Raw genomic sequence first — 19767 nt, forward strand, 5'->3', positions numbered from 1 at the left:
ATTATTTTATTAACCATTAATTAAGCAGTGCTTTACTTCTTTATGGCAGGTGTATAGTTAGAGATTGCGCTGTAACGGTTTTGTATTTCCGAAACGTTTTTTAATTAATTAATTTATTTATTTTTGTTTGTCTGCTTGTTTGTTTTCTTGCGCACTGTTTACTCAGATTCCACAGAGAAAGTGTTGGAATCGCGGTGTTTCCCACGGGCCGTGAAGGCAGCGGCAGATGCGGTCTTATTTGTTCTCTCCAGCAGGAGGGCGTTCCGCTCAACAACATACGGACACACTGTGCAGAATTATGCCGGCGTACGTGCGCGCCGATTCATATTTAGTTGCTGGCAAAGCTTAGGTGTTATCCCAGAGTTGGTATTTTTGAACCCCGGGCCTTACTTGATGTTAGCCTTCCTGGTGGTAACACTGCCGGGGGAAAGGCGACAGAGGAGGCCAGGCCCGAAGACATGGAGGCTAGCCGTCCTTGCAGAGGGAGTGAGCTGTAGGACGGTAGGCTCTCTCTCTCTCTCTCTCTCGCATTTCTTCCTCCGCTAAGAAACAATGAAAGGCAGACAGGACAGGTTATAGCACCTCTGCACAGGAGAGGTTTGGTAGCTAGCTAACAGCAGTTCTCCTTCAGCTTTCAGATGTTTTTTCTGCCCGTCGTCGTCAAAAAGCCAGTTTTTTAGTTTTTTCTTATCCACACAGACAATGATGGTGGTGGCTGGAAGTCTTTTTGGCTCAGTCCGGGAATGGCTGGTCTCAGAGGTTTACTGGACCGAGAAAAACATCACACACTTCACGGTTTAACAGTTTTCTGGCTTTATTTCATATCTCAGATCAGTTTGTGGCATCCAGATGCTTCAAACGTGACACGCAGGGAGCGCATAAATATACAAACACCATTCAAATGCCATTCAGGATGGACACACACACACACACACACACTGTAAACACAACGGGTGCTGAACCCTGATTCTTCAGGTTATTTTATTTATTTTGTAAAAAAAAGTCTTCTCTGCATAATCAAAATAAATGTAATAACTTATGTGTGCATTAAAACTAATAATTGTGTACTAAGTGAGTTTAAATGTTTAGAGAATAAACAATGTGTAATTGGAAGTGACTGGGAGAGTAAACATTTAGATTAATGAACTCTAATGGGAAGATTAAATGGGCTGATATGCATGGCTGCTTGTGCATGACTCATTAACTTCATGTCAGCCAATATTTGTTTTCTTTTCTAAACATTTTTTTTTAGATAAAAAAAAATGTTTAGGCTCAGTTCCCTTCTATGATCGTCACCTGTGCTCTCTTGGATACATTATAATTATAATGCTTATATTCCCTTTTTTCTCTTCTTTGGTTCTAATGAAAACCTGCAACATGCTCCTTTGTTTCTTGTGAGGTCGCAAACAAATCAAAACTGAAAATAAAGGAAACTTAATTGAAAATAAAAAATGAAATTAAAATTAAAATAAGGTGGCACAGCGGTGCTGTGGTTTGCTCCGTTACCTCACAGCAAGAAGGTCCCGGGTTTGAATCCACTAGCCTTTCAGTTTGGAGTTCACTTGTTCTTCCTGGGTACACCAGTTTCCTCCCACAGTCCAAACACATGCACGTCAGGTTCACTGGTGTTTCTAAATGGTGAGTGTGGATGGTTGTGTGTCTCTTTGTGTTAGCCCTGCAACAGACAGGCAACCCAACCTTTCTGGGGTGTATCCTGCCTCTTGCCCCACGACAGCCGGGATAAGCAATCATCTCCAGCCCCCGTGACCTTGAATTGGTTATATGACAGAAGATGGATGGAAGGAAAAATTAAAGGATTATAACCCTCTACCCATTTGTTTCCACTCTTGTTACATTTTATATTACACTGTTGAGGAAGGTTAAGGGAATACTCAATCATCACAGTATAACACAAAGTCGGTTAAACTTCATTTCACAAGGAAAAGCAAAACTAGAAAAAATCAGAAGGTTGTCTTGTTGTTGCTTCTCCAGGTGACCTGTTGCCACTTTCATTTGCACCAGACCAGGTAAAATGGATTCTTGATGATTTATGTTTCTTAACTGGACAAAAATCCATGAAGTGAAAATGAGTTTGTTTTATGCTCTGATGATCGAGTGCTGCCTTCATTTTTTTTGAGCAGTGTAATTTATCACAACTTGGTAATAAGCCCAAGAAGACCTCATGACATCAGTGCTACCCACAGACTGAGACTGTGTGTAAGTGCAAGGCATCCTAAACATACACTCTTAATTAATTAATAACACATTTTATAAGGTCTTTTCTGCAAATACTATAATAATCAGGTGAGTTTGAGTCAGCTGCAGTTTGAGTCAGCAGAGCTGCAGTGCATCCTACTCAGTGTAAAAGCAGCTGAATGATACTGAGGACCACCACAACAGAAAGCTGCCGACCGTAACTGTAGGGAAGCACGGGATGGGAAGGGTCATGGGTATCTGGTTAGCAGTGACTGAACTTTCAAAGTAAAGTCAGCTACTAAATCCATCACAGATGTCGTTTTTTTTATAAAAAAGAAAACCAGTAAAACAAGTCACCAAATATTCTTGGTCGATCCCCCCGAGTCTGTTTGCTGCGTATGTAACCAGCTATGGTCATTTAATAAGCAGGGCTCTGTAAATATTTGCTTGTATAGATGTTAAGGTCAATAATCCATTACTCAATTCCAGTCAATTTAAGACTGTGTAATTAATCTTGATCTAGTTAGAACGCCAGCGTGTGCACACGGTGAAACCAATAAAATAGATCCAGATTAAGGCATGTCAATAAGATGCAGTCGTTCGGGAGAGATTTATTTGTTTGTTTTTTTTATTGTGCTGTCAGTGGTGATTTCTCCGTGGGGTTGGCACTCCTAGTATGGACCCCGGCCACATCGGAGGGGATATGTCACCTTTGTATATGCCAAGGAAGAGGAAGCCTGTCCACTCACAGTCAAAAAGTGGAGTGCCATGTCCAGGTAAAGAAAAACCTATCTCACAGCAGCCTACATCCATCATTTTAGTCACTTTCAGTGGTAAAATATGGTAGTTTTATTTTTTTTTTAAATAAAAACTGTTTCACTTCCTAAGCAGTTGTCCAGCGAATGCCAGAAAGAGCCTGTGAATTGAATGCAGTTGGGTACCCAGAGGTGAGCATAAACTCATGCATAATCTGCAAAACGTGCATCCTTTCGTCTCATGGTTTCTTTTTTTGCTGCTTGATATAAATCTAAGAAGTGCTGCTAGTAAGAATGCTGTGACTATTGTTGCATTTTCATGCCCCAGTAATGAAAATCTGTTAACTTTATGCCCACGGCTGGATCGGCTGGATCTCTGCTTCACTGCTTTGTCCTCGACTGTTTTAGGATGACGAGTCCCAAACAGAAGACGGAGTAAAGATGAAGAGAACTTACACTAGGAAAAGGTAAGAGGCTGGTTAACGTGGTGATTGTAGGCTGTAGTCTTGCATGACGAACTGATTCACGGTATATTTATGTGACTTCTGCATGCAGATTTTAGTATTGCTTGGATGTTAAAGTACAAAAAAAAGGAAGTCTTTCCTTGGTCACAAACATCGTACAGAGGAAACTAAATGAAGGAGCACTCAGCAAGGGGTAAAAAGATAGACAGTGTGGTGCAGAGAGAGAGTGCTGGACAGACTGAAATGCACTGCGAGGGAAGGACAGTTAGATAAGAGTGGCAGACTGAAGTGGAGCAAGTAATCAGTGTGGCTGGAGGAAACACACAAGGTCAGGAAGTGAAGGGTGTGAGAGGATATGTGAGTGAAAAATAGGAAATTATAAAAAAAAAAAAAGAAAAACAAAACATGGCCTAAGTCTCAGTCTGAGACCTCACTAAAATCTTTCATTTCCAGGGATCCAGTGAGTTATCCTCACTTTTACTCATTTTTTCATAATTGTCATTGCACTGAAAATGAAACAAATATGAACAGTTATCATAAATGAGTGATTAATGATGGTCTGAAAAAGATGCTTCACATTTTTATCCAGCTGCATCCTGTTCATAATGTCCGCTCCAACAACTGAGGGGGCGACTCCTCAGATTTGATGACGTCACATTAGTTTTGAAATCTGTGTTTTGGTCACATGAAGATTTCAAATGCTGATTTCAAGCTAAAACTGTGACGATGCAACATAGAGACACTCATATCTGCTGGTTTGTTTTAAGTAACAGATTAATAAAATAAGACTGACACTGAAGCACAAATTTCTCTATCCACAGAGAACAGAACCTTTCTGCAAACATGCTTTTTCATGTTTTAAAGTTGGGCATTTTCATTAAAATTGGAGTCTCTGGGTTTTGATTTGCCTTTGGAGCCAGTCTCAGGTGTCATTAGAGGAACACAAAGGTGTCCGAAACACTCGTGTTGGCTTCATTTTTTGCTGCTTGATAGAAATCTCTGAGAAAATTAATCTGTGTCTCACTTGAGTCATGACCTCAGTAAACATTTTCAGTTCTCTTGTTTAATGTAACATGATATTTACTGTAAATTATGAGCATTATGGTCATAATTATACAATATAGCAAAGTATGCTGTGGGGCGTTGATACTTTTTGACTGAAATATGTATGAGCATCTTTTATATACACCCTATGGTCCAATTACTGTTAAAGAATCTGTTTAAGAGCAAATAGTTCTTTAAAGTTTTTGACTGCGTCAGCATTTTAAAAACTTTTAATTGAATAGTTTTATTCTCTTATTAGGTATGAAGACCTCCAGAGTGTTTCCCTGGGAACAGTAGATTATTCGACCACCAGCTGCTCAGTGATGTCATCAGATGGCCTGGCCAATGGGTCAGACCCAGGGTCCATGGGCCCGCCCACTGCAAGGCTCCCCCCAAGACTGGTCGCGAAGGATGTGTGGCCTCAAGGCCCAGAAGCCAGCAGGGAGCAATCCCAGCCTCAGGACCAGAGCTGGAACTCCAACAGGGACCAAGGACCTGAAGCCTGGACTCCGGGCAGAGAGCGACCCCAGGACCAGGTGTGGAACTCTGCCAGAGACAGAGGGGGACACTCCAGTCAAGACCAGGCATGGATTCCAGGCAGGGACAGAGCTCACGGTGGACCGGACCAGGCCTGGATGACGGGACGGGAGCGAGGTCCTGAGCAGGGCTGGGCAGCCGGCAGAGATCGAGGTCAGGATCAGGCCTGGAATGGAGGCAGAGATCCAGGAAGAGAGCGGGACTCGTCAGGGCCAGAGCAGGGGTGGGGTACTGGCCGAGGCCCAGATCAAGCCTGGAGCAACACAAACAGGGACAGAGGAAATGTCTGGAGACCTGGTAAAGCTACAACACAGATTACATATTGAATGCTGGGAAATGTAGTGAGTCTGTATGAGCTTCTTAAAAATAGCACGTTGTTTTTCATGATACAAATGTGCAAGTTACAAGCAAAAAGCTGAATATATGATACATATACAAGGAAGAGAAGATGTGCATGTGTAGCTAATGTCTGTGCAGAGTAGATGGTTCTTATTTTGGGGGGGTATTGAGGACTGATTTTGTGTCATTTTGAAGACTTGAACATGAAGAAAGTCCAGAGACCAGAGATGGAGCGAAGCCCTGCTCTCAATAACTTCACACAGCCACCAGAGGGCAGAGAATCCTGTAAGTTACCAAAGAGTCCTGCAGTTAATGGCAGTCTGGAAAGTGAAGCCAGTTTGAGGGGGGGGCTTTTATGGTCTCCTTAACTAGTTTGTAGTCTTATATGAATATAATATGGTCATTATTTTGTGAATTATGCCCTCCCTTTGAGTAAAAAAGGACATTAAAACTGAGTATGCTTTATGGTGGGCCTACCATGTGGTAGACATATTAGCGCGCAGTGCCTCCTGACTTCCTGACCCGGCCTTGACTCGTCACATCGAGCTTCAAAACACAAAGATGTTAACAGCTTCAAAATCTCACTAACCAATCATTATCTTTTATATAGCGCTTGGATACGTCACATTTCTGTCTCACATTTCTTGCTTCATGGTACTTTTGAATCTGAGGCCTAAATTCAGTAATGCGTTATTACCATATAAATAATGGTTAGGATTGAATTGGTTTCATAAATCAGACCTATAATGTGATATAAATCAGGACTTTGCAGATTTGCTTCACAGTTTAATATGCACAAACAATACAAGACAGTTTTCTCTAATAGACTGGCTTCCTTTCAGTCTTGGCAGCAGCACTATCAGGCACTAATATGTTTTGGCAGAGCCTTTTGGCACACTGGACCCACTGACTGTTTCACTGCTTGGTCAGTTAATCATTACAATAATCACCAGCATTATCCTGTCATTGTAACTTATTTTAAACCTTTATTATTTGGCGAGGTTGCTTTGAGAGCCCGGCTCTGTGTAGCTTTAATTATAACTCAACAACCAACAAGCATTCATGCACCTACAAGAAAACGCGCTGAGTTAATTTAACTTAGTGTCAGCAGCTGCAGTGTTTGGCAGCAGTCTCTCTCCAGGCTAAGCAACGAGGAAGGCACCAGAAGAACACAATCAGACTGGATCCATAACGAGCCCATTAAACCTGCAGAGGTTTCGATAGTTTGGCTCATAAATTCCATCAGGTCAACAGTTCAATTTTACAGACTGAAAATTTGAACCTTTTTGATAATAAAATAATATTTATAGCAAAAAAAGATAAAAACATGCATCACATCCAGTCATTCAGTGTACTGTATCCTTGCAGGTTCAGATGCAGCCAGTGTTGGTGAGGCCTCGAGAGCTCAGCTGGACGAAGACCAGAAACCTCCAATTCTGCCAGCTAAGAAGGAACCTCCCACCTATCCTCCAGGTGAGAGCAGCTGCTATCAGCCACAAATGTATATGATTTAATAGAAGAATCCTATTATACTGTGGCTTTCTGTACACTTTTTAAACTAAATCGGGTGACCTAATCTGTCTGTTTCTCTAAAAAGATGTTCAGATGTAATTTACTCAAAATATTATTAGTGTATATAACAATAAGTAAAGAGTCAGCTGCTCCTTTTTTTCAGAAGTTCTGTGCTGTATAAAGTAAAAGAAAAAAAAAGTCTGTTACTTGTTGACATCAACCAGGAAGCCAAGAGGAGCGTTGGCAGCTGCAGATCGTTGCCAAAGGGAGAGTCACGTGTCCAAAATGTAAAAGTGTGAGCAGAAAGACGGTGGAGGGGCTGAAGAAACACATGGAGAACTGCAGACTGGTGAGCACTTAGAGTTTTGGACACACCTGACAGAACTCCCATTGTTCCCCAGTGTCTCCCAGCAACCTCTCATTTTCTCCTGGAAAACTTTATTTTGAATAATTGGAGTAACAAATTAGTATGTTTTTTATGTTTGTTAAATGTTACCAAGTTGTCAGATTTTCTATGAAACACAGCCGATGCACCCAGGCTACACACACGAGCTATGATACTCATAGATTTGAATTTTCTTAATTAATGATTCATAACTTTTCCAAAAGGTTTTAAACCATTTTGATTAAAATATGTGAGCAGGACAGTTTGCTGAAATGGGTTGTTACTTCTGTAAGGTTGGAAAGAGGCGCCGTGAGACGAGTGCATAGAGACCATCTTCAGAGTGCAACACTAGAAAATATGAGATGAAAAATAAAAAGCCCATTACATTTTATTTAGGAAAGAATTTAATAACTGCTAATAAATGCTTGTTCATAGTCATAGTTAAAAACAAGTCTAGGTGAAGTTTTAAAATCTGTGACTCTGTATTAAATATCAAGTTTTTCAATAATAAATGTATATTTTATACTTAACATTTGCAATTAAAGTTTTGTTTCTGCGTGAGAAAAAAATCCAGTGTGTGACTAATATTCCCATAACTCCCTGCAGTTATAAAATCTGTCCCTGTACTTGGTTGGTTTAAAGGTTTTACCAGATGAAAAAGTCATTAAGTCAATCTGTTGTCTGTAGCAACCCTTCACCTGTCAGCACTGTGGAAAGCAGCTCAAGTCTTCAACAGGGATGAAGTATCACATCATGGCTGACCACAGCCACTTGGTAAGACTTCTCAGAAATCAACACTTTTGTTTTATTTTGATGTTTTGTTTTGTTTTTTTTGGAATTATTCATTTTGCTGCAACTTTCTTTCTGCTTTCTTCCCTTTGCAGCCTTCAGCTGATGATGCCAAGGACCTGGATGATCGTGCCATAAAAGACAAACTGCGTAAAATCCTGAAGAGACTGGGCAAATTAAAATGCTCTAAAGAGGTAAACTGTGCACATATTGTGCTTTTTATGACAGGAGATTTGATTAAATAAGATAAGAAAAGATCAAACTCTGATGGTGGCGGGATAAAAAATGTGTTCTTCCTAGGGTTGCAGCGCTGCATTCACCAGCATCATGGGCTACGTGTACCACATGAAGAAGTGTGGAAAGGAGGAGTCTGAGCTGGAGAAGATGCTGCTGAACTGCTCTCACTGCGGGAAAACGTATAAATCTAAGGCTGGTCTGGAGTATCACCTGAAATCAGAGCACGCTCCTGTGAGTCATATGTCTCATTCAAGCCACTGTGCACTAATGTTACTAAAAAATTAGATATATTAATGTAGCTCTGGATTAAATTGTAATCCCCATCTCCATCAAGTTTATCCTCTTAATTCTCTGTCATCCAGACACCACAGAAGGCTGATGAAGATGAGGCGCTGAAGGCCCAGAGGGAGGCCAATCCAGAGAGGACGGCCAGCGGCAGGGTGCAGAGAGCCTCGGCCCAGGTGGCCAACTTCCACCTAGCTGAGATAGCCAACAACGAACTGCCCAAAGACTGGCCCAAGAGGAAGTTTCAGTCCGACCTGGTGCCAGATGACAAGAAGGCAAGAGAAGATTCAGCTTGTCTGGAAATGTGGAGTAAGCTGGAGCATATTCTGAACATAAAGGTGTTCTTTCTCTGACTGCTGTTCTCAGTTGAAATACGCCCGACCGGGCCTGCCTGCCTTCAGCCAGGAGGTGCTGAGGAAGTGGAAGAATGAGGTGAAGCTGCAGAGGAAAGTCCAGTGCCCCAACCAGGTAAAAAAAAAACCAGCACTATTCTTATTTTTACTATTGTTTAAGTGAGAATCAGCAGAGTTGGGTATTTATTTATTGCCACTTACCAGGCTGCTGTGGTGCAGCCTGGTAAGTGGAACAAGATGTCAAGAACAAGTTTAATTAGATAAAAATATACTATACTATACTATACAGTAATCCCTCACTTATCGCGGGTGTTACGTTCCAGGACCACCCACGATAAGTGAAAATCCGCAAAGTAGGGACGCTATATGTATTTTAATACTTATACATTATTTTAGTAGTTATACACTATTTTAAGTTTTTATAAACCCTCCCCACACACTTATACAACAAATATATACATTACTGTACAACACGTACTACGCATGTGAAGAACGAGTACCGCAAAAACCCGCGAAAAAGCGAGTCCGCGAAAAGCAAACTGGGAAGTAGCGAGGGATTACTGTACTATACTACACTATACTATACTCAGAGAAAAAAAATCTGTATAAAAACTGCAACAATTCACTGACTAACTCAAATAGATTGATTATAAAAAAAATCCTTTGTGCAAATTTTTTGCTTCGATGTTTTGTTTAATCCACGACTGTGTAGCGCTCAGTTTTCACCATGTAAGTAGTTTAAGGTGGAGCTCGAGTCTGTCGACACACACGGTAAAGGCCAGAGAGGCGGAGCCGTTACAGAGACGGTGAGCTCAGGTGGAGGGAAAGAAAAAGTTTGTCTAGCATTCAAAGCAGCAGTGCTTGATCCTGTAACCACCATTAAAACCTTTACTGGGAAACAGCTGAGGTCCTTCATCAACCACCTGCAGGATAAGAGAACTTTGTAGCTGCTCCATCCACAGCGAAAAATCTACAGAAGTTAAAATGAAAGCATGTATGCAGATGACACGATGTTTAAACAGGCAGCGTGCTGAAGGCTGAAAGGCTTCTTTTTCTTTATTGCAGTGACCACATGCCCCTTTAAAGGCTTAATGACACACACTCTCTCATACATTAGTACATTTATAGATGCACACATGCACAAAAACACATGGACACATGCCTCATCCAAGAGATACAACACAGTCACAACTCTTTTTTTTTTTTTGCTTTGTACTGATGTAAGAAAACCTTGGAAGAGGATGGAGCAACGGCTTTTTTATTTTATGTTTTAGTTTATGTTGTCTGCATTCCCTACACTATTTGATATTACGGTACTTGTGATTATTTATTTTTGCATTTGGAACTTAAATGCAATGAAAGGGTTTATTTTTACAGATGTTGCATGCAGTTAAACTGTTAAAAACACCGCTGAGCAGTTTTATTTTGAAAGACCTGTGTTTTTTCTTTTGAATTTTTATTGCTAATTAATAAGACAAAAGAATTTCTCATACAATTACCGTATTTTTCGGACTATACGTCGCTCCGGAGTATAGGTCGCACCAGCCAAAAAATGCATAATAAAGAAGAAAAAAACATATATAGGTCGCACTGGACTATAAGTCGCACTTTTTTTGGGGGGGGGGGGGGGGGGGGTGATAGAATCCGAGACCCAGAGCAGAAATTCCATCTTGAATGGCAATTTAAAATAATAATGGATTAAAGAACAGGACGAACACGGTTACGCCTACGTTATGCTAACGTAGCACATTCAGCTACATGACGCACAACGAACACGTGTTCGGTATGTTAACGTAACATTAAGTTATTCAGATAACCATAGCATAAAGAACGTACTAACAAGTTAACCAAACCATCAATCCATTGAATTCTTCATCCTCGGTGTCACTTCTAAACAATTCCGTACACTCCGTAGACGAAGCGCCGCTTCCTCTTCTGTGTCGCGTTAGTCAGACTCGTCGTCAGCTGCAGTTCCAATTATTCCAGCCTTTCTGAATCCCAACAGGATGGTTTGGTTGTCACTGAAGCCCATGTTTTCTTGATCCATCCAATGACTTCCAGGAAAGTTGGGTGGCGCATTCTCCCAGTTGCCGTTAAGCTGTGCTCTCCATCCATCATCCACTGCGCCCACAGGTTACACAAGACTGCCTTAAAGCTGCAGTTCACGGAGATGTCAAGTGGCTGGAGTATTTTGGTTCATGTGTTATAAATGTCACATATACGTCGCTCCGGAGTATAGGTCGCACCCCCAGCCAAACTATGAAAAAAAGTGCGACTTATACTCCGGAAAATACGGTACTCGATTAACCAATGAAAGAATCAATACTAAAATACTAAAATCTGCAGCCGTGTATTGTAATCTGTGCCTTCCTCAGGGTTGTGGCTGCACCTACACGAGTGTGTCTGGACTGAAAGCTCATCTGGGACTCTGCACAAGGGTTTGTCACCTTACTTTTCCTTTGTTATGACAATAACAGTGTAGCATAGATAAGGTACAAACTTTCTGGGATAAGCAACACATTAAATTATACCAGGTGTAATAAAAGTTATAATAAAAAAGAAATTTTAAAATTAATAAATTCCACTTACTGTGTAAAATGCTCAACTGGATTGGCATTTACATGTGCTTTAAGTAAGCTCTTAAATTGTATGTGATTCCTTCAAAATATAGTATGAATTTTGAAAACTTTGCATTTGTGAAATTATTCAATTCCTTTTTATCCGATTTCAGGGCGAGTTTGAGGCGGGTAAATACCGATGCCTGATCTGCAATAAAGAGTTTAACTCTGAAAGTGGAGTGAAATACCACATCAACTCCGTCCATTCACAGGTAAAAACAAGTGCACAAGTTACTTCGTAGTGTTACTGTATGCAGATGACGTTAAGATAAATTCATAGACTGTATATAGAGGATGGATATGGCTGCTGTGACATCACAAGTTGATTTGTAAACCTCTCTTTTGAAGATTTTTTTTTTCCATGCTTGTTATGATGGAGGGATGAATCAGACACTCACGGAGAGCCGACTTGGCAATCACAAAGAGGCCGTGTCTAAAACATACCCTGTTTAATTATTTCTTTTACTCTAAATGAGAGCATCATTTACAAAATAAAAGTCCTGTTGTATTAAATTAGACAATAACATCATGATTGAGCCAGTAAACTCATCAGGAAAGTTTTTCCCAAAGTCATAAATCAAATAAAGTCTCATAGATTTATACCTGTGGAATCAAACTTCTTTTTTGCAAACAGTCGCCCCCTTCTGGCCATTAGAACCAATGCAAGATTAAGGTACTTAATATTAACTCTCATTTCCGACTTAGAGATGTTTTCTGTAGGGTGTGTGCATAACTCCAGTAAACTCACCTCTAGCTCTTCTTCACCTTCACCTCTCCATGCTGTGTGGATCTCAACAGGACTGGTTCGTGACCAACAAAAAGGCCTCCAAGAAGTTTGAGAAGTTCCTTAAAAACCAGCCCAAAGAGGTTGTCCATAATGTGGAGAAGCAGACTGTTGATCAGTACCACCATCATCACCTGCAGCATCATCATCATCATCATCATCAACAGCAGCAGCAACACCACCACCACCACCACCACCATCAGCAGCAGCATCAGCTCCAGCACCAGCCTCTACAGCACCCACTTCAGCCACTACATCACCTCCAGCACCAAACCCAGTACCTCCATCCAGAGAGGCAGAACGTCCCTCCACAAGTGGACACCCAGCCCCAGCAGCCGATGCTCCAGTACACTAGTTTAGAGCCTCCTCCGGGGCCGATGTGGATCGATATGGACCGCAGAGGAGCCGTGCTGGGACCGGAGCAGGCCCCGATCGAAATGGAAATGGCTGACAAACCCGAGGAGGACAGAGGCGGGATGGTGGAGGATAAAAGGCGAGAAAAGGGAGGTGGAGGGGTGAGGGGCAAGGCTGACGGGAAGCAGAAGGATTGCTTCGCTTTCGGCGGCAGCGGCGGAGGTGGCGGTAGTGGGGGCAGCAGCAGCAGCAGTAGCAGTAGCAGCAGCAATACCGGCAGCTCGTCCAGCGAATCGGAGGTGGAGCTGCAGGAGCGGCAGAGACAGATTGACCAGTGGAACCTGAAACGACCGGGCATCATGGGCCTCTCAGTGAGGTCAGAGAGCGACAGAGAAACGCTTAAAAAGACCTAAAAAAAAAAAACAGACGTTCCTTAACATTTCAGATGATTTCAGCTGATTTTAATGGAAGTAAAGAAAAAAAACCGGTGAAGTAAGAAAAACATCTGCAGATGTTTTCCACGAGACAAACAAGTGAGAGAGCAGCTGACACGTTGGAAGCGATGGCGGGCACCTTGAAGTGATCAGCGTGGAAAAATCAGACTCCACTCCCGTTTCTAGAGGCCGTTTCTCTGTCTTGAAATGGCTGTCGTCGTAAAACCTTGAGAAATGTAGTTTATCTGTGTGTTTATCTGTAACAGATTGTTTTCACCAACTTTAAACGTCTTATTCTTTTAAAAAGTTTGATAAAACTCTTCCTGTCTTTTATGTTCATCTTAAAGGGAAAAGTTAACCTGAAGAGAGACTGCCAGGTGGAGAGTTTTGTTATACTTGTCTAGTCACGCTCTCTCTCTGAAGACGTTTCGTGCCTCTCGAGTGTGATTAGTATAACTTCATACTACTCATCGCTTTTACTTACGACTGATCGCCGTTCTTGGCGAGATAATGTTGGAAATGACACTTTTCTGGTCAGATTTGATAGAAAAAAGGATTGCTTTTCTCTAGCTTGGATTCTCCACTCTGTTATTGTGTCATCCTTTCAAGTCAGTTTGTCTATTTTTTAATGCCTTTGTATTGTGTTGCTAATCTTTAATGAAATTTGCTGGCAGCTTACAGAAGCATGGGTATCTGTGCAGTGGGCAGGTGCATTCGGAGCAGTTTAGGCAAGAAGGAGTGAAGCTAATCTGATGGAAAAGCAAAAAAATGAAAGCGAGCTAACACCTTATTTCAAAAAGTGAACTGGAAAGATCGGTACCACTCTTGTTAAGTGCAAAGCAGTTTATCCTTCCGCCCCAGGTTATCACTGCAGGTCATCATCAGCTATAGAGAAATAATGAGCAGTCCAAAGCCACTGATCCCTTGATCCTGATCATTTTCTGATATTTTTAAGACCATGTCACACAATTTTTCCTTATTTCACTAAATATAGATGTGAGGATGTTTATCCCTCTCATCACTTCTAATCCCAGCCCCAACATCCTGCAAACAGACAAATTTGACCGAGCACGTGGCCACCTTAGTGTAGTTACAGGTGGGATTGTTTGAGGGAGCTTTAGAGAATGTGATATGTCTCAACAAATGTAGAGATTAAACAGTGAGTGATGTACGAGACATGACTTTTTTAGACCTGTTGATCTGTAGGAATATTTCATTTGCCAAATCCTAGTTCAACTTCAGCACTGAAAAATAATCTTAATCCAAGCTCTGCTTACGTGCTGCAGTCCAAGCTTTCAATCACAACCTGTGGGCAGAGCTGCTAAAGCAGACTTCATCTAGAAGACTCGAGGTGTGGGTGAAAGCTGTGGAAAAACCAGCAAGTCTAACTTTGTGTGTTTTGGTTTCGTTTTTTCATGTTTTAAAATCATTTTAAACATTCCAAATGAGACACATATGTTTTGTAAGTAGGGGAATAAAGTAATAAAGTAAACAAAAGAAAACACCAATAAATGTCCAAAAACTCTACTTAGTTTCTGTGCTGTCACATGAAGAGCTGCACTTTCTTCCCCGGTGCATAACATGCTTTTATAAAGGCAGGCCTTTGGCTGGTTCTTTATAATGTAACAGCACTGAAATATTACAAGTATCCACAGCCAGAACAGATTATTATAAGTCAGATTTGATTTTTTTCTCGTGCAGTCAGGTGGCGTGCATCCTCTCTGGCTGTCCTTCACTGGCGTGGATGCACCGATGAAGGGAAGATAAAAAACATTTAACATGAAGGATATTTGATTTTTCTCCTTTTTAGCCGACAGCATGTAGCCTGAAGTTTGCGTACTCTGCGTTTTGTATCTACTGTAGTGAGATATGGTTATGTCAGTCAGTTCTGTGGTGTTTTACTACAAATTTGCCTATTTTTTTACAACTTTATTTTGAATGTATAAACGTGTTTAGTTGTTGTTTCCCCCCTATCTCGTGCACTCCTGTTGAGCTGGATAAATGAACCATTTAACACAAATCGTCCTTTAATCTGTGAAACTATGTAAAAAAAACAAAAATTACCCGATGACTGTATTTACTGTGTCTGTTGGTTTAAAGTGCTTTAACCCTCATTACCCTCCATCAGATGCCTTTAGGACGAACAGCTGGTGCTGATTAACTTTGAAATTAGAAAACCTCTTAGGAGGCATCTCAAAAGCATTATTTTTTTATTATCATTACTGTTCTCTGTTAATGTTAGGAAGTGTCGGAGAACCTTTGGTTCTGACTCGTCTCAGCTCCAACTCTGGTTTTTATTTTATTTTTAGTTTACATTTCATATAACCGTGTTGACACTAACCAGTACACGTTCATTTTGATGGTGTGTTTATGCTGATGAGAATGATTATAGGACCCAGGTCAGTAGTTTTTAACCTTCGGTTGTGCTCTCATGAAATGAAGCCTTCATGAGAGGCTGCATTTTCTCTGTGCCCACTTTATTAAGTACACCTGTGCAATCTAAGTCGATTCAGTTCAACTCATCAACTGTAAAGGCTACTTTCTATCTAAAATGTTACAGTTTTGGTTAATATATGAAATGTTCTGTATTCTAATATGATAGACAAAAACTTTTTTTATTTTCAGCTCAAAAATAAACATTTCTGGCATTTTCAGCAAAATCTACTCATAAAAATTGCAAATGTAGGAGTTTTTTTTAGAGCCCAACTGATATACAGCATATACTTTAGTTATGCTCAAAGTTGGGAAATGTCTGTTAGAGCAGCCAAAACATTAAACACAACCTGTAACAAAATAGCGTACAGCCAATAGAATAGCTTACACAAAAGGAAGGGGCTCAAATAAGTAGAAAAAATATTGTAAAAGCTCAATAAGTAAAATTCTCAATACTTTTGGCTTCTCCCTTTTGGGTTTGCCACAGCAGATCATCTGCCTCCATCTCATCGTCTCATCCTCTTCTGTCACACCAACAATCTGCCCGTCCATCCATAAACCTTCTCTGTGCTCTTCCTCCATTGTCATCATCCTTTATCCACTTTCCCTCCTCTGCACATATCCAAACCATCTCAGCCTGAGCTGTCCCTCTGATGTACTCATTTCTAATCCTGTCCCTTCTCTAAATACAATAAAGTGATATACAGTGGAAAGCTGAAAATAATGCAATGAAGTGACATGTGACAGCTACATGTGCTGACAGCAGAGAGGAAGCAGCTCCTCCACATACCAACCTTAAATTACTCGGCACATTATCTCCTTTATGTTCTGTAAAAAGGTAAAAAGTTTTGAGATGAGGGCATATCTGAAAACATGTCAGTTCTCATGTATGTGTTACAGGCTGATATGGGGCGGTGATATTGTCTAAACATGGTTATGGTTTGAATTTACAGCAGAGCTGATGTTTTGAACTGCTAAAGATTGCACAGACCTCATCAGTTGGTTGTTGAGTGTATGTCTGTGGTTCAGCCCAGTCTTCAGAAACCTGAAAGGGTGGTTTATAAAATATCAAACATAGATTAGAAGGATTGTGTGAAAAATGAGACAGTTTGCGTTGATTTTTTCCCCCTTTTTATTGCCACAGAAGTTGTGTTTTCCTGTTTATCTGTTAAAATACTTCCAATATTGACTCAAACTTGTGACGAACTCTTTATTACCCTCAGACTTTGTCTTCCTGTCCTCATATTGTAGAACAGCATCTTTTTCTCTTAATGCTGGAGCACAGTAATGACAGTGTGAGCCAATCAGGAAAGCTGTTTCTGTTTCAGAGGAGTTGTAGCTCTAGGTTACCCAATGGAAATTAATTTTTTTTTAAGTTTTGAAAGTTATCTTGATGCTGTCATTGGTGATCATGTAAAATCTTGGTTTAAAATGCTGATTTGATCCTAACCTCCTCGTGCTGAGTGATTGTTTTCAAGAGGTTTTGGTTCAGTGGTCGTATTAGATGTAATGCTGGGAGCTGAACTAGGTTATTAACGGTGAAGTGAAGGAGTTTTTTTTTAATTAATGAGAAATTAAAACTGTTGTCTTGTGACTCCACCTTCAAACCCCACACAGAAACATTCAGTATACGGTATCATCGAGGCCAGATTTAAATAAAGGGTCGGTCAGTTAGTACCGTTGGACCATTTGTAAACAGAGAAAGTGTTTGATTTTTCAATTTTGTGAGACATGATTTCTAATGAAGGGAAAATAGTTTTTGTCTCTATCAACACCACATTCAAAATCTGTATATTTGAAATGGTTACTACTTCTTTTTTATTAGAAGTTATGTGCTGCTATTTCATAGTACTGGCAGTGTTATAACACATAATTAAAGGTTTAATTCATGTTCACTTTGAGTTCTGTGTCTTAATAATATTGAGTGGAGACTGGGGAGAGCAAAGCCTGGGCTTCTCTGCTTAGGCTGCTGCCCCCCGTGAAAATGGATGGATGGATGGATGGATGGATGGACTGGCACATGGAGGACTAGGTACAAGAATCACCACAGTTTATACTGTATAATACTTCACATGTCAATTAACTGTCAAAACCAGGCCAAAGTTGGTTTTGTTTAGTGGATGTCCAAGTTGGGTACAGGATTTATCTAAGCTCACACCATCTTCTGAGGCTACCACAACCGCAATACAGATTTAGCTTTGCCAAAGTAACATAAAGACAACTGTAAGGCTCGACTGGGGTTACCGGGTCCCCACCCTGGAACCAGGCGAGAGGAGGGGCTCATCGGCAAATCTCTGGTGGTCAGGCCTAACCCCGTGGGGGCTGATTGGGCTCAGCCTGAAGGAACCACATGGGCCAGCCCAGGAGGGGGAAGTAGCTTCCTCTCCACTCTGTATATGGAGGAGATAGATAGTCAGATGGTGGAAGGAATACTGTGAGGATCGCCTCACTCCTGCTTTCTGTAGTGGAAAGCTAAATCACTAAAGTCACTAAATTTAATCAGGGCCCCTGGGGTGGATCATATTCACCCAGCTTTTCTCAGTGTTCTGGATGTTGTGGGGCTGTGGTGGCTGACACTTCTCTGCAACCAAGTCAGTGGCAGACTGTTGTGATGGTTCCCTTTTCAAGAAGTGTGATTGATATCACGTACAAGAGACAGGAAGTATAATGTTGCCATGGAGACACTGGAATAAACCTCCAAGGCCTCATTTTATAGAACTTTGCTTGTATTTCTAAAAAAGTCCTGCAATAAAGTAACTAATAATTTAATGTTTAACTGTTTCCTGTGTGTGTGTATACTGGTAACTATCACTAGATTATATTAACAGTGAGGAAATTGAATGGGGGCAGCACGGTGGCGTAGTGGTTAGCACTGCTGCCTCACAGTTAGAATACCATCTGGAAGGCCTGGGTTCGATTCCACCTTGGCCCAGGCCGCTCCCTCTCTCTGTGTGGAGTTTGCATGTTCTCCCCGTGCTTGCGTGGGTTTCCACCGGGTACTCCGGTTTCCTCCCACATTCCAAAGACATGCACTTACTGGGGTTAGGTTAATTGGCTAATCTAAATTGCCCATAGGTGTGAATGAGAGCATGAATGTGAGTGTGAAAGGTCGTCTGTCCCTCTGTGTTGGCCCTGCAACAGGCTGGCGACCTGTTCAGGGTGTACCCTGCCTCTCGCCCTATGACAGCTGGGATAGGCTCCAGCCCCCCCACGACCCTTAACAGGATGTGCGGAAGCAAATGGATGGATGGATGGATGGATGGATGAGGAAATTGAATGGATTCTTGGATGAGTTCTGTTACATTGTTGCCTCACTACAAATACACAAGTTTTTAGGATTTCTTCAATATCAAAGTAATCCGCTGAAGTTATCACACGCAGCAGTATAAAGCAAAAGTAAAATTTTAATAATAATTAGATTACCTTTATTTTTTTTTTATATCTTTTTTTATGAAGTAAACAGAATCATAGTTTACATTTAACCCAGAGTTGCCAAAACATGAGAAAATCCAGATTTCCATCATTCCTCGGAGTTTACCAGAGAAAACCCCTGATAAACCCCTATCAGGTTCCCCCTGATAGACACCAATTCTCAAACTGAAAAAAAAAAATTTTGATCAACTTAAGAAAGTAAACTGATCATCAGCAGAGCCTGTTTAAGTTTACGGGACTGAGGGGGTTACATGCTGTATGAAGTGAGGATTCAATCAAAGCACTCTATGAAGGCATCAAATTAAAAGATCAATATTTAATCTGGTTAACAATACTTATGCTATTTATTTCAAAAATATTTCACAAGACATACTGCAGTAGCTAATTAGGCCTGTTCTGATTTGATTCAAACTTAGAGCCCACTGCTTGATGCATATATCTATGTATTTACACACATTACATTGAGGAAAAAAGAATGACAGGGACGAGTTGCTGCCCCAGTTGGAGGAGTTTAAGTATCTCAGGGTCTTGCTAATGAGTGATGGGAGAAGGGAGCAGGAGATCAACAGACGGATCAGGGCTGTGTCTGCAGTGATGTGGACGCTGCACCGGTCTGTCGTGGTGAAGAGGGAGCTGGGAGTGAAAGCAAAGCTGTCGATTTACCGGTCGATCTACCCTCACCTATGGTCATGAGCTCTGGGTAGTGACTGAAAGAATGAAATCAATGAGCAGTATCCAGAAAAACAAGATGTAACTTTTCATGAGCATTTGTTTGCTTTGTTGATGGTGGAATAGAGGCCGCTGTGATCAGTAGAA

At 41.1% G+C, this 19767-nt stretch overlaps 1 protein-coding gene across 2 annotated transcripts; it reads left to right on the forward strand.

Annotated features, from left to right (window-relative positions):
* Positions 1 to 259: 259 nt before the first annotated feature.
* Positions 260 to 17674, forward strand: znf512 (zinc finger protein 512). Of its 2 annotated transcripts, none has more exons than XM_030722234.1 (16): positions 260 to 501; positions 2840 to 2972; positions 3085 to 3143; positions 3360 to 3418; positions 4719 to 5293; positions 5531 to 5620; positions 6704 to 6808; positions 7072 to 7196; positions 7920 to 8006; positions 8117 to 8215; positions 8322 to 8489; positions 8621 to 8818; positions 8910 to 9011; positions 11272 to 11334; positions 11628 to 11726; positions 12313 to 17674. In XM_030722234.1, the coding sequence occupies exons 2-16, from the start codon at positions 2873 to 2875 to the stop codon at positions 13063 to 13065; spliced, it is 2682 nt and encodes an 893-aa protein (XP_030578094.1). In that variant the 5' UTR covers positions 260 to 501; positions 2840 to 2872; the 3' UTR covers positions 13066 to 17674. The 2 variants fall into 2 exon arrangements, with proteins under 2 accessions (XP_030578094.1, XP_030578095.1); XM_030722235.1 differs by having other exon boundaries at positions 3088 to 3143.
* Positions 17675 to 19767: the final 2093 nt, after the last annotated feature.

Source organism: Archocentrus centrarchus, chromosome 24, assembly GCF_007364275.1.
Source record: "Archocentrus centrarchus isolate MPI-CPG fArcCen1 chromosome 24, fArcCen1, whole genome shotgun sequence".
Lineage (NCBI taxonomy): Eukaryota > Metazoa > Chordata > Actinopteri > Cichliformes > Cichlidae > Archocentrus > Archocentrus centrarchus.